The following is a 13827-nucleotide window of genomic DNA, read 5'->3' on the forward strand; positions in this document are numbered from 1 at the left end:
CAGAGAGCCCAATGCAGGGCTCAATCCCAGGACCCTGAGACCATGACCTGAGCTGAAGGCAGAGGCTTTACCCACTGAGCCACCCAGGCACCCCCTCCATTATTTTGAAGCACATCTCAGTCATATTACTTCATCTATAAATATTTCAACTTAAATAGCTAGAAGTCTAATACTTTTTGTCTTTAAAACACCACTGTAAAATCAGTTTTATACCTAAAAAATAATTATAATTCCTTCATAATTAAGTATCTGGTCTAAGTTAAAATTCCCTAGTAGTTTAATAAATGTATTTTTACAGTTGATCTTTTCAGGTACCTATCAAAACAGGGGCTACTCATTACATTTGGTTGATACGTATTTTAAGTGTCTCTCTTTTTTTTCTCTTTTATCATTTAGTCTTAAATCTCTTTGTTTTCTTCCTTTGCTGAAGAGACTGAGTCATTTATATGTAGAGTTTCCCACATTCTGGATATTGCTGATTACACCGAATGATATCCTCTAACATGTTTCCTCTCTCTCCGTATTTGCTGTAAGTCATAAAACAAATTAGTATTAAGAAAAATACAACTTTTGTGAATATGTACTACTTGCCTGAATTGCTGTGTGGATGATTAAAATAAAGGCAATACTTTTAATAGTATTACCTTATCGATGTAAAGTTCAAGATTGATGACACTAAAAAAAGAAAGGAATGTCATGGTTAGCTAGAACGGGAGACCTGGGTACTAGTACAGGTCACGAGATGAGAGTAGGCCTTTTTAGTTTGTGAACATGGCACTTCACAGATGTGAAGAAAGCAAGTAAAATAATTGCTTTGCTTCCATCAAAAACTCTGAAAATAGATCTAAGGGTAAAACTCAGAAATAGTCTTTGACAGATTATAATTTGCTCTTGGGCCAGTTTTTCCCCTTCTTTTCTCATTTAAAGCAGGTCTTTATTGGTAGTTTGTGGAAAAAACATGTTCTATGCAATAAATAAAATCCAGAAGAAGTCACCACAGTAATGTTTGGCACATATTATTAAGATAAACTACAAATTTATTGTTTTTAGAAGGTTGGTTTTATATGAATATTTAAGTAAATAATATAACTCTTCTTAAAAAGGTTTGAAACTAGCACACCAGCTTATCACAAACAATTTAAGAGAACTAAAATGCTTTGTAAGTTTTAATATCATATTACTATATTTGCTTTCCTTTTTTTTTTTTTTTTTTTAAGATTTTATTTATTTATTTGTCAGAGAGAGAGTGAATGAGAGCGAGCACAGGCAGACAGAGTGGAAGGAAGAGTCAGAGGGAGAAGCAGGCTCCCTGCGGAGCAAGGAGCCCGATGTGGGACTCGATCCCAGGACGCTGGGATCATGACCTGAGCCGAAGGCAGCCGCTTAACCAACTGAGCCACCCAGGTGTCCCTTGCTTTCCTTTTGATTGCAGAATTTTTAATGCTCTCCTCTTGGCTTCCATGACACCACCCTTTTGCTGAGACTGACCTTACCATTCTTATGGTTGCTGTTTGTTTTCCTTCATTAGCTCCTCTTCTGCAATTCCTTGAACTTGGTATTTTGGAGTTTCCCTGTTGGCTCTCTTGTCCGCATTGTCTCTGCAGGCAGTAACACTCATTTTCACTCATGGCTTGCTATCTCTGTTCTGTTTAAATTGTCTTCCATTGGAGCCTCTCTGTCCACTCTCACCCCTGGACCTGAAGCTTAGCGGCCCTCTCTCCTGAGGAAGGTTGGAAGATTTTTAGATATCACACAGTTTTATCTGTGTTGTTGAAAATTCCTTTTTCTTTTATTCTTACTAAGAAATTGCTTCGGTTTTAATATTTGAGACCTTGTAGTCTTTCATGTTACTTTAAAAATATGTGAAATGGGAGCTCCTGGGTGGCTCAGTGGGTTAAGCCTCTGCTTTCAGCTCAAGTCATGGTCTCAGGGTCCTGGGATCAAGCCCCAAGTTGAGTCTGGTTCTCTCCTTATCTCTGCCCCTCCCCTGCTTGTGCTCACTTGCTTGTTCTCTCTCTAATAAATAATATAAATAAGTGTGTAAGTAAGTAAATAAATAAAAATATGTGAACTAGAACATTCGCCCAACAGAGGAGACTGTCACCTATAGTACATGTGAGTATAGCCATGTGATTATTCTCCCCTTCCTCTTGGAAATTTATAATTTCCATTCCTGCCAATAATAAATTATTTGTATGCAACTAAAATATTTGAAATGGACAGATTCCCAGTGTGGGTTGGGTGAGTATGTGGGATAATCATTCCATCAAGAAAGGAGAGATCTGGCTTCACCCTCAGATTTTAGCACATCTAATTTCTGGAACAAATCTCTTTGCGTCTTTCTGTCATAAAGGAAAAAAGATATAACAGGTGGCATGAAAGCTTTTTAATTTTCTAATATGTGGCATTCATAAAGGCTGGCGATCATACTTTTTCATTCTGTTCTATTTCATGTTTTTTAGTGCTGGTCTGGACCCACTAAATTTATATCATGAGTTGCTATTAGGTCATGATCTGTGGCTGTGGTTTAAAAACACTCATACCATAAATCCTTGAGTTTACCCCATAAGAAAATATGATATATCAGATCTTCCATATATTCCTTTCAGTTGCTATCAACATAATTAATATATCACATATGAGATCATCATTATGTTTCACTTTGACTTCTTTGTCTTATAAAATTTAGATATGATATTAAAATATAAGCCTTTTTGTTATGTTTGGGTTTGTTTTTTTTTTTTTCATTTATCATATAGGTTTGGGGGGAGTATGACCTCTGCCTTTATATTTGATTTCTAAACAACTTCTGTTTAAAAAAAGTATTTTGAAACTATGACAACCTTACAGAAAAGTCAGAGGTGAAGTACAAAGAAACTCTTCCACTTTGTAAAGAATTGGAAAGTAGATTGCAGACCTGATATTACATCACCACTGAAGACTTTAATATGTATTTACTACAGATAAGGAAGATATTTTTCTGTATAACTACAGCGTAACCATAATAAGTGGAAAGTTGATACAGCAGGAGCTGTGGAATGGGGAGAAAGATAGAACAAAATACAATTAAGTAGAGCTGACAATTTAATGAGTAAACACTCATAAGGGAAAAGAGAAAGACTGTGGCACTGAAAAAAGCATATCAGCTACCCTTTTGCATGTTTGTGATATATGTGTGGATTGGGAAATGACCTACATTAAAAATGTTTTACTTAACACCTCAGTATGGATGTTCTGTGGGAATATAATTTTAAAATACTGTCTTCTCGGGGCACCTGGGTGGCTCAGATGGTTAAGCATCTGCCTTCAGCCCAGGTCATGATCTTAGGGTTCTGGGATCAAGACCCGAATCCGACTCCCTGCTCAGCGGGAGGCCTGCTTCCCCCTGCCAGCCTCTGCCTACTTGTGATCTCTCTCTCTCTCTGTCAAATAAATAAATAAAATCTTAAAAAAGAATACTGTCTTCTAATAGCAGAAGAAATATTTGACCATGGATTTCATTATTGTTGTTTACTATTAAGATTTATTGTTAAATAATTGGGACTTTGAGTCAAGTAATAGAATGGAAAAGCTTTAATGGGAGAAATGAGATATTTTGGAAATCATCCTCGGTTCTGAGGATAGTATCAGTGAGTTAAGGATATTGAAAGAAAACAAGAGAACTGACATCTTCCATTCCAGCCCTGACCTCCCTGAGGATCCGATCTTCAAATTTTCAGTTACTAGAGCTTTTAAACTTACTGCACACATATATGCATCCTTTCTTGGCTAGATATCCTGTTTCTTTTACCTTCTGCTAAACCAGCACTTGGTCTAGAAACTAAGCATTTACGCTCCCTGCTCTTCACCTGCCTGTATCTAATTGATTTCTACATCTTGGAAAGGGCACAGGAAAAAAAATTCATTTCATCCTAGCTTTATTGCTAGTGTCTCTGCAATTTTGAGAAAGCTGTTTGGCTTCTTTTGTATTCAGATCAGTCTGTGTACATTATGCTGTTTGAACCACATATGATTAGGAGCCTGGTGCTCATCATGAGGCTCTTTGCCTTTTAATCCCTGCTTCACCAGGTGATCTGGGGTGAGTTACTTCTTCATGTATCAGTATCCTCAGCTATAAGTATATATATACCTCACAGGGTTGTTTTAAATATTGAGTATATATATATATATATATATACACACACACACACACACACACACACACACACACACACACACACATAATGAAGAATAGTGCCTAGAATGCAGAGGGGATTAAATATGTGCTAGCTCTTACTACTGTTGTTGTCATTATGACTTTTTTTGCTTGTGCTCAGGTTGTTCCAGCATTTTGTAATACTGCTGTAAGAGTACATCTATCATTTGCTACTCCTCTTCTCTCCATTATTGCCATTTCCCTGTTACTGTTACAGATTAAGTGAGTTATTATGTGAAAAATACTTAGAGTAGTACCTGGCACTTAGTATGCACTAAGTGTTAAGCCCTTACTCAGTGGTTCTTGTGAACGACCTCTCAGGATGGTCAGGTCCTTTCCTTGCCATTAGTGGTTCTCTAAATTTGAATTTATTCCCCTGCTGGCCAGATTGGTCTCTCCTGGACATTGGTCATATAATGTTGCTCCATTCTGAGACCTTTGGTGCTTAAAGGGAAAGAAACAACAACAAAAAAATGTTCTTTGATAGAAATATCATATAACTTTCCAGGACCAACTGAAAAACATGGTATTAATAAAGAAGTAAACTTGAATTTTGAAGCAGTGAAAATTTTGTTTTAGGTATGTTAGGGCATTACTTATTAAAACAGTCTCAACTTTTTACAGGAAGAGAAGTTCCTGAACTTCAGGAGGACTTGTTATTTATTTTTAGCCAGCAACTGAAACTAGAATTTTATCTGAAAAACTCCACTGTTCAGTTAAAATAGATCATGAAGGGTAAAGGTCAGGAAGGTTTTATTAGTCTTTTTATGTTAGGAAAATAAACTAATGTATTTCTCCAGGTTTAAATAAGGAAAAAATATAAGTGTTGTTATTTATTCTCTGTGGGCGTACTGACAGCTCTCCAGTGTTTTTATCGAAATCTTAAACTTCTCTTTAGAATTTAAATGAAAATAGCTTCGTCTGTCTGTTAGCTTTTTGTTAGAAGAATCAGAAGAGAACTTATCTAATTTCTTAAAGAGAAGTCACTTGTTCTGTGTTCATTTGCATGACCTGCTCCTTAACCCTTCACTCCTCGTCGGCTATTTTCCTACTTCCAGTATTTTATGGTATCCTGGAGAAAAGTAATTTTCTCCAGTAAAAATTGCACCGGATTTTGTTTGTTAATATTGATAGCTATATAAAGCCGTTTCACCACAGTTTTAGTTTTCAGATGAGCTCTTAAAATCAGGTTTTAGGTGTTTTTTAAAAAAACTTGACTGCAGGAAGTGGCAGAGCAAGAGTTAATGTGTTACACGGAGGGAAGAACAGTCCATCGGGGGTTAAATTGCAGAGTCTAATGGAATAATAACTGGTAGCACCATCTGCTGGCCTACTTCCGCAGAAGGAGTCAGTATTTTTAACGACATCTCTAATATTCATGCTGATGCATTTTGATGCTTTGTGCATTCATTTCTTTCTGTGCTTTGTTGGAATCTGGCTATCTGCTTACAGCTATTGAGGAAACTCAGCTCTTCAGGAGGGGTGTACGGCCTTTTTCATACCTAAATAGGATGAACAGTGGATATAAACTTGCCAAGGCAGAAATGTGTTGATAAATCACAATGTGTGTTTGTGGAGGGTTGTGCATCTCTTGGTTGCAGCTTGCTAAATAGGCCATTTAGGAATCTTCTTTCAATGCTTTTTTCTTGAGCACTGCCTGGGGTGGTGAAAAAGCAGAGGGCAAGCCTTTGTCTGACGCCAAAAATGTCTTCAGTGAAGAGGCCAAGAGGAAGGGTAAGTGAAAGCCTGAATGAGTGGGAGGAGGAGGGGTTCTTTGGGCTAAAAGGCTAATGGGATTGAATAACCTTCCTTATTACTGGCTGCTGCTGCGGGAGTCGTACTGCATCGCCATCTTGAGCTTGTTGCTGTTTTCTCGAGTCTTGGTTATTTGTTATAGCCTGTAGGCCTTAAGGTGGCATTTTAGTCAGCGTTCTAAACCCTCCTTCCTTTCCCAGTGCTGCAGCACTGCTATGAAACCTTTGATGAGGCAGGTATAGAAAAGATATCCAGTGAAGCACACTGGAACCAGCATGAAAATGTGTGTGGAGATTCCTGGTGGTTTTTTCCTTTGCTATAGTCAGAGGCATGTTTACGGGTAAGAACATAACAAAACTGTGATCTAAGTCTCTGTGGGTGAATGCGTGTTTGAAGAAGAGATTCTTTTTTTAAATGCTGTTGATCTGCTTCCTGTGATATTGCTAAAATATTAATAATTTTAACGTCAAACTGTAAAACTTGGGGTTTTTTTTCCAGAATTGCTTGAGCCAAATAATTATGATATAGAAAGAGAGGGGAAAAAAAATCACATTTAACTCCTTCACGGAAAAACTAAAACTTTCTCTAATTTTAAGTATGGGAATGTCTGTTTACTAACTAGCTATGTTTCTGCATAGATTGCACATTTAAAAAATGATTTAAGTGATTTCAGGTTCTAGTTCTAATTTCGTGTGAAACAGAGAAGCTTTAGATTTCTAAAAATTATAATAAACCAAGGAGTAGTCACTCTAAATTAAAATTGCTATTTTAAATTTATTAATAATTTTCAGAGTTCTGGAGTCCTGAGGAGGAAAGAAAAGACTTAATTCAAATGCACAGAGTGTTTACAGGACAGAATTTGAATCAACTAATCAAGAACGCTGTGAAAATATCAGTGAATCTACATTATCTTTCTTTAACCTTCATTTTTAAAAGCAGTAGTTGAGCTTTTTATTTTATACCTACACTAATGTCCAGATCAGCAAACTGTTTTAATTTTAAATTTGTTTGTAGCACTCACATACTGGCTCACATATTTTACTTGAAGCATAATTTTAAATGTTTATTTATGTTAATTGTTAATTGTTTTGGTGTACTTTGATACACTGTATAAAAAGTATTTTGATTTCTCTAGCCTCCATCTTCCAAGAAGAGTGATGGTTCTGGGACATATACTAAGTTGCAGAATACCCAGGTGAGGATCATGTCCGAGAAGAAGCAGAGAAAAAAAGTGGAATCAGAAAGCAAGCAAGAAAAGGCTAATCGGATAATATCAGAGGCCATAGCAAAAGCAAAGGAACGTGGGGAACGCAATATTCCTCGAGTAATGAGTCCTGAAAACTTTCCTAGTGCTTCAGTTGAAGGAAAAGAAGAAAAGAAAGGTAGACGGATGAAATCGAAGCCAAAGGACAAAGAGAGCAAAAAAACAAAAACTTGTTCTAAGTTAAAAGAGAAGACAAAAATTGGGTAAGTTGGTTGAGAATTAAACTTAATTCCTTTGAATTTTTTTATCAAAGCGCAGTCTGTTCCATCTTTTACTTTTGATTTGTGTGTAATGTATTAACTCCCTCTTTGAAGTTTTAAGTTGTTAGATTTTGTGTGTACCTTATTTCCTTTTTTGAATGAATTGGGGAATATTCCAAGATTTACTGAATTTTACAGTTCTGCTATCGTAGCTTATTGTACGTTAATCTTAGTAAAAGGCATTTAAAGTAGGAAAATATTTCATACATAAAATGGAAAAAGGAAAACAAAACAAAACCCATTGTTGTGCCCATTCCAAATTCACTTTCTTGACAGAAAGTGCATTGAAATCCTGGATAAGATTTCTTTACCTCTTAGTTGTACTTCATTGGGCAGCTTATAGTTTGGAAATGTGAGATCCAATCTTTTCTCATAAACCCACAACTTTGGACTAAATGGAATGACAAGAAAACTAAGACCATTTAAATCAACTCTGAGTAGGTCTCAGCTCTTCCTGGTCTACTCCCTCACTGTCTTTCTGATTTACTTTATGTAATAAAGAGGCCAGGTGAGGATTAATGCTCCAAGACAATTATAAGGCCAAGGAATTGCTCTAGAAGGCTACATTAATCTTTGGTGTTTTTATTTGACTACTCATCTGATACATTTTCAAAAAATAAAATATAATAAATGTTAATATTTGTGTTGTATTTAAATTTTTGCATGCAAGGGTAAAAATAGCCCAAGGTCAACAGTTTAGAATTATTTTTGCAAGAATATTTTGTCATTTTTGAAGGCGTTATGTGAAATTTTAGATAAAGTGTTTAATCTGGTTTTTTTCCACACAAAGTACATAGTAAAGAATTTCTTTATTATGAAAATCTTCATTTGCTTAAGAAATAATTGATACATTATATAGATATTTAGAACTAATACAAATTTGTAAAAAAAATTAATTCTCAGCATTTTAAATGTAGCCACCAAACTGAATTATATTGTCATATCCTGAGGCCTTTCAGTCCAAACCATTAAATAACATGGGCTCTCTTGTCATAATAGAGCAGTGAGTAATGTTTGTGATTTTCATATTTTATTTGCAGACAGCAAAAATGAAATTTGAAAGTTAAATTTGTGCTCCTGTTATATTTAAAGGTTTTGGCATGAAAGTATCTTATTTTTCCAATATTATGTCTAGTTTTAATTAGGAAATCCCATATTTAATCCTTTAATGTATTAAGAACTAGTATAATTTAAGTTTTCTAGTTTCAACTTATATGGAGACATAGGCAAAGTGCTTGTATATACTATTTGGACGGGCATTAAAAAAAATAGTGCACAAACTAAGAGAAACTGGTAGGGAAACTTCAAAAGTTACAATAAGTTTAAATTTGGGAGGGAATAGGTGGAGGCAAAAGATACCAGAAGTGAATGTGTTTCAAGAAAACAATGTACATAAGGGGAAATTAGAAACAGTCATAACAGAGAGAAACTGGATTTTGAAACGTGAATATGATAGGGAGTAGTAATATATTGCAGTAGAATGTCTGACTTATTCTGTGATCTTTATATTTTTGTTAGAAATAGGTAGATTATTAGTAACATTTTAATATTGCACAGCATTGGTCAATTTAGTAGTTGTGTTTAGAGTGTTTGTGAGAAAATAGGTGAAAATTGTATTGGAAGGATAAATACATGGCAAGACACTGAACAGTTGCCAGAAAAAAACTTATTGAGAGTGTAAGAGCATCCTTTTGATAAAGGAATTTATAAGTTGCAGCCCCATAAAGTAAAATGGAAGTAGAATGGAGGTTTGCCTTATATATTGTTTATAAGCTGTTGCAGTAAAACAGTGACTTCTTGGTCATCTTTATCAGATAAAGATTATCATGTTGGAGGAACATAGTTGGAAATGAAATTCATTAAAACCTAGAGTTCCTATCCTAGTCAATTGAAATGTTACTGTACTTTCCAATAAGCTGGTATATTTAAATTTTGAATTTTTAAATTTCTGTGAAGTCATTTAAATAGTTAAGTTTAGGTTGTGTAATTTTAATTAACAGCATTTTACGATATATTAAACATATTTGTGTGTGAAAATTTTATTTTTGTTCGTTTGAGAAGAATTGGGCTATTGCCACTATCAAAAGACAAATACCAGATAAAGTTGAAGGGAATGTATGCTGGAGCTTAACCGCCAGCAGTGAAACAGAAATTCTGAGAGTAGCTAAATTTGTAAACGCTAAGCTATGGTTGATGTATAGTCAGAGCTGGTGTTCATTTCACCCACACTTGTAGTTTGATATGGTCTAGAAAGAGGAAAACTAGTACTGCTTCTGCTTACTAGTGTGTTTGAAACCTTTCTATCATTTCTGCTACTCTTGTAGATTAATTTTTAAAAAAATACAAGGAGAAAGGGCCCTTTTTAGAGCCCTTGAGTATAGTCTCCTTTCATCTTTACACCTCTGTGAGTTACATTGGCACACAGTGTGCTAATTGGATTAAGATCGTTGGCTTTGGAGCCAGGAGCATTTGTCCAAATCCCAGTTTTGTCACCTACAAGCAGTGTGACCCTGGACAAATACTTAACCTCTCCAACCTTTAATTTCTTCCTGTGTAAAAAGGGGATAATGATAGTACTTGCCTCATGGTGTTATTTTAGGGATAAAATGATTTAACAGCATGTAAAGCATATGGAGCTGTACCCAGAATTTAATAAATGTTAGTCGTTATTTTCTGAAAACATAAATAGCATGCAGCTATTTAGGGAGAAGGCTGCGGCCAAGAGCCACGCCCCTTTCTTCAAGCCTAAAGTTTCACTGGTCTGCCTAAGTTCTCTATCCATTAAGGCTCTTTTCCAAGATAGGACCAGTTAAAAAGTTAGGCAGACAGTGTTCACTTCGGTAGCACGTCTACTTAAACAAAAAAAAATCAAGCAGAAAAACTAAAACAGTTGCTAATTGTTAAGAGGGGTAATAGTTTAACTTTTTTAATGTCTTTTTAAGCATGCGAGCATGCTTCTGTTTATCAGGTAGCTAGGGTAGCATTTAAGAGAGGTAAATTTTATTTGCAATTTGCAATTATGTGGAAGGGAGTGAGTTGAAATGGCAAGCGTAAAATAACGAAGTGATGTAGGGAAACAGCCTTTTTCTACTTTAATGTTGGTCATGATCTTGGCAGTCAGGTTCTAACAAGCTGCCTTTCAACTAGAGTAGCAGATATTTCTTTAGTATTAAGATGCTCCATGAATGGAATGGCATGAATTTTATGGAATGAATGAATGAGTAAGAGATTAAATATTAAATATTACCAAATGGCTGAATTTGATTTGTTAAATCAAAAATAGAAATGGCAAGCTAATCCTTCACTGAAACCACAGGGACATAGCTAATGGTTTAAGTAATAGTAGAGCATTAGAGTAAAAAATAAATTCATTCTAAGACTTTAGAATTTTCTTATGGTTCTATTTGAGATTATATAGTAGTATATCACATGATTTAATAAGAGCATTTTTAAATTTATGGTTTATAACTTTAACATTTAAATTAATGTTTCCATGTTGTCAATTAGAACTTACTTCTGTGTGTTACAGATTGTTGGATTGGCATAGGTAGAATGATTTTGATACTTAAAGTGTTTTGTGGCTCTATAAATTTAATCAGCCCTTCATGATTAGACTTATTTTCTTTTTTGTATTCATAATTATTCTTTCTGTTGCTAGGCATCAGGTGGCTAGAAGTAGCTTTTCTCTTGAGTGAAAGCAGAAAACTCTGAGTTAGGAAGTATTTATCAAATTCAAGCAGAAATTAAGGATGTTGGGACTCATGGGTGGCTCATTTGGTTGGGCCTCTGCCTTCTATCAGGTTATCATTCCAAGGGCCTGCAATCGAGTCCTGCATTGGGCTCTTTGTTCAGCCAGAAGCCTGCTTCTCCCTCTGCTTGCTGTTCCCCCTGCTTGTGCACGTGCTTTCTCTCTCTCTCTGGTAAATACATGAATAAAATCTTAAAAAAAAAAAAGGGAAGAAGGAAATAAAGGACATCATATTATAAGGAAAAACAATAAAACATAATTCTGAAATTATATTGTGCCCTTTTTTGCTGTAGTTTGTTTGAGTCCCCAAAAAGAAAGAAGGAAAATAACATTTATTAATTACCTTGCATTGTATATATACATATATATGTATATGTGTTTTTAAAATAAAACTAACATGTCAGTTTGTCCATATGCATGTCTGTAGAGATACATTTACATCTAAATAAAATATATAAGGGAAAATGAATTAACAAACTCTGAGGGAAAATATAATGGGTCATCAGAAATTGGGAATTTTCACTTCGTAGTCCATGTTGTTAATAAAGTGACAAATGAGACCCTGATTGCATGTATTCAAAATAAGAATTTAATATCTGGATAAAATACAAATATATTAACTAATTGTTTCTTGGCATCTGACCAAAAAAAACCCTGAAAAATATATGGTATAAATTTATTACATTTTTTAAGATTATTAATCATATACAATTAATAGTCTTTAGAGGTTCTATAATTTTTAAATGTCAAGCAGGTAAAATGTTTTATTGACTTCCTTCCTTAGATCTAAGCTTAAACTCAGTGAAAATCTGAAACACATTCATCTGTAGAAAGAATTGATACAGCCTATAATATTTGTTATGAATTCAATGAAGATTTGCAGTTCCATTTTTAAGAACTATATCTTTACATAAAATGTATTAGTAAGGCCTGTTGTTAGCAAACAATGTGTTGTATGTATTTCGTTGAATCTAAGATGTCATTGATTATAATGCATGCGGTTATTTTTTTTTTAAAGATTTTATTTATTTATTTGACAGACGGAGGTCACAAGTAGAGAGGTAGGCAGAGAGTGGGGGGGGGAGAAGCAGGCACCCCGTGGAGCAGAGAGCCCAAATGTGGGGCTCGATCCCAGGACCCTGGGATCATGACCCGAGCCAAAGGCAGAGGCTTAACCCACCAAGCCACCCAGGCGCCCCAAGGCATGCCATTATTTTATGTGTCAGTAAGAAAGAAAAAAAATATTGCCAGTTAAAACTATGGCTCATGTTTGAGTATTAAATGAATCTTGATTTCATACATGTTAATATGTGGGGAAAATATGTATCTTAGAACCATGTAAAGTTTTCGATTTAATGCTCCTACTCTGTCCATATTTTTCAACATAAACACCCTTCTCTTTTTAAAAAAGAAGTAATTTTTAAGAATAAGAAACTGTGTTAATATATTGACCATGATTATTAATACTTAGCTAATACTTGTATCCCTAGTAACTGTATGAAACAACTCAGTGAATTCAACTTTTTTAAAAAATCCTATCTGCCCTTCAACAGGAAGTAATTTATAGTCCAAGTTACCAAGAGCATACAAGACAATGTTACTTTCACAAACTGAAGGATTAACTAAAATAAAGGACCCTTTTAAAACTTGCTTTTCCCAGAGGAGTTTAAGCTGGAGTCTTGAGTTGACCCTTAAAATGGAGAAATTTCACCAGATTTAAAGTGTTTCTTTTTTTTTTAAAGTTTATATTTTATAACTTTAAAAATAGCCACAGTGTCTTTCACTTGGCTTGCAAAAAAAACAAACAAAAAAAACTTATAATGTGAAATAGTATTTTTGCTTGTTCCCTTCACTTATGATGAATTGGATGCATTAATTACAACAAATGGACTAATTGGGGAAGATTCATTGTTTGTCCAATTATTGCAATGAGAGAATCAACAGGGGGCAATTACAGATTGACACTGTAGAATGCAGCTTGTTACCCAGCCTCTACTAATAAACATGTGGGCAGGATTCAGATGAGTGCATAAATTACATCTGAAAATCAAATATAGATGTCAAGTATAAACACGGAGATTTTCTAGTGCAAATGAATTAACATTTCAAATTTATACTTAGTTTGAAATTGCCCTTTGCTGTCTGAAACAAGCTATGTTTTGATATTTAGTTCTTTTACTTGCCGGAGTATCTGTTGCTGCAATTTGCTGACATTGATAACAGAGCCCTTTAATGCTTTAAAAAAACAAAACTTGCAAAAAGCCTTTATTATTCACATATTCTGTATTTGGCACTTTACTTAGGTGATATTTCTAAGAATAGCAAACTGTCAGTTTATTTGAAGAATGTATCTATAGTGAACTTTTAGTTTCATTTATAATGATATTTTATAATTTGTATAGTAGACTCTTTGTGATCCTTGTTGGAAGAATGGAATGCTCTTTGGTAATTGGGTATTTTATTTAGCTGATTTCATTTTATTTTTCTACTTTTGGATTATCTGATTTCTCTCACATAATATTTATGGCAAACATTTGTCCTAATATAGGCAGTAGAGGTTTCTGGTTGTTTAAAAATCAGATAAACTTTAACCTTAATAGTTTAC

At 34.5% G+C, this 13827-nt stretch overlaps 1 protein-coding gene across 14 annotated transcripts in view; it reads left to right on the forward strand.

The window, feature by feature from the left end:
- Positions 1-13827, forward strand: part of CHD9 (chromodomain helicase DNA binding protein 9) — a 226035-nt gene that overhangs the window by 117245 nt on the left and 94963 nt on the right. For 10 of the 14 annotated variants that reach the window (XM_045076062.1, XM_045076065.1, XM_045076061.1 and 7 more), the window contains one exon: positions 7086-7417. In XM_045076062.1, coding sequence (XP_044931997.1) covers positions 7086-7417 — 332 coding nt within the window. Of the gene's footprint in view, positions 1-5385; positions 5930-5986; positions 6291-7085; positions 7418-13827 lie in introns of those variants that run through there. The other 4 variants (XM_045076072.1, XM_045076070.1, XM_045076073.1 and 1 more) reach the window with 4 other exon arrangements.

This window comes from Mustela putorius, unplaced genomic scaffold (genome assembly GCF_011764305.1).
Source record: "Mustela putorius furo isolate JIRA1106 unplaced genomic scaffold, ASM1176430v1.1 tig00000174_pilon_pilon_pilon, whole genome shotgun sequence".
NCBI classification, from domain to species: Eukaryota; Metazoa; Chordata; class Mammalia; order Carnivora; family Mustelidae; genus Mustela; species Mustela putorius.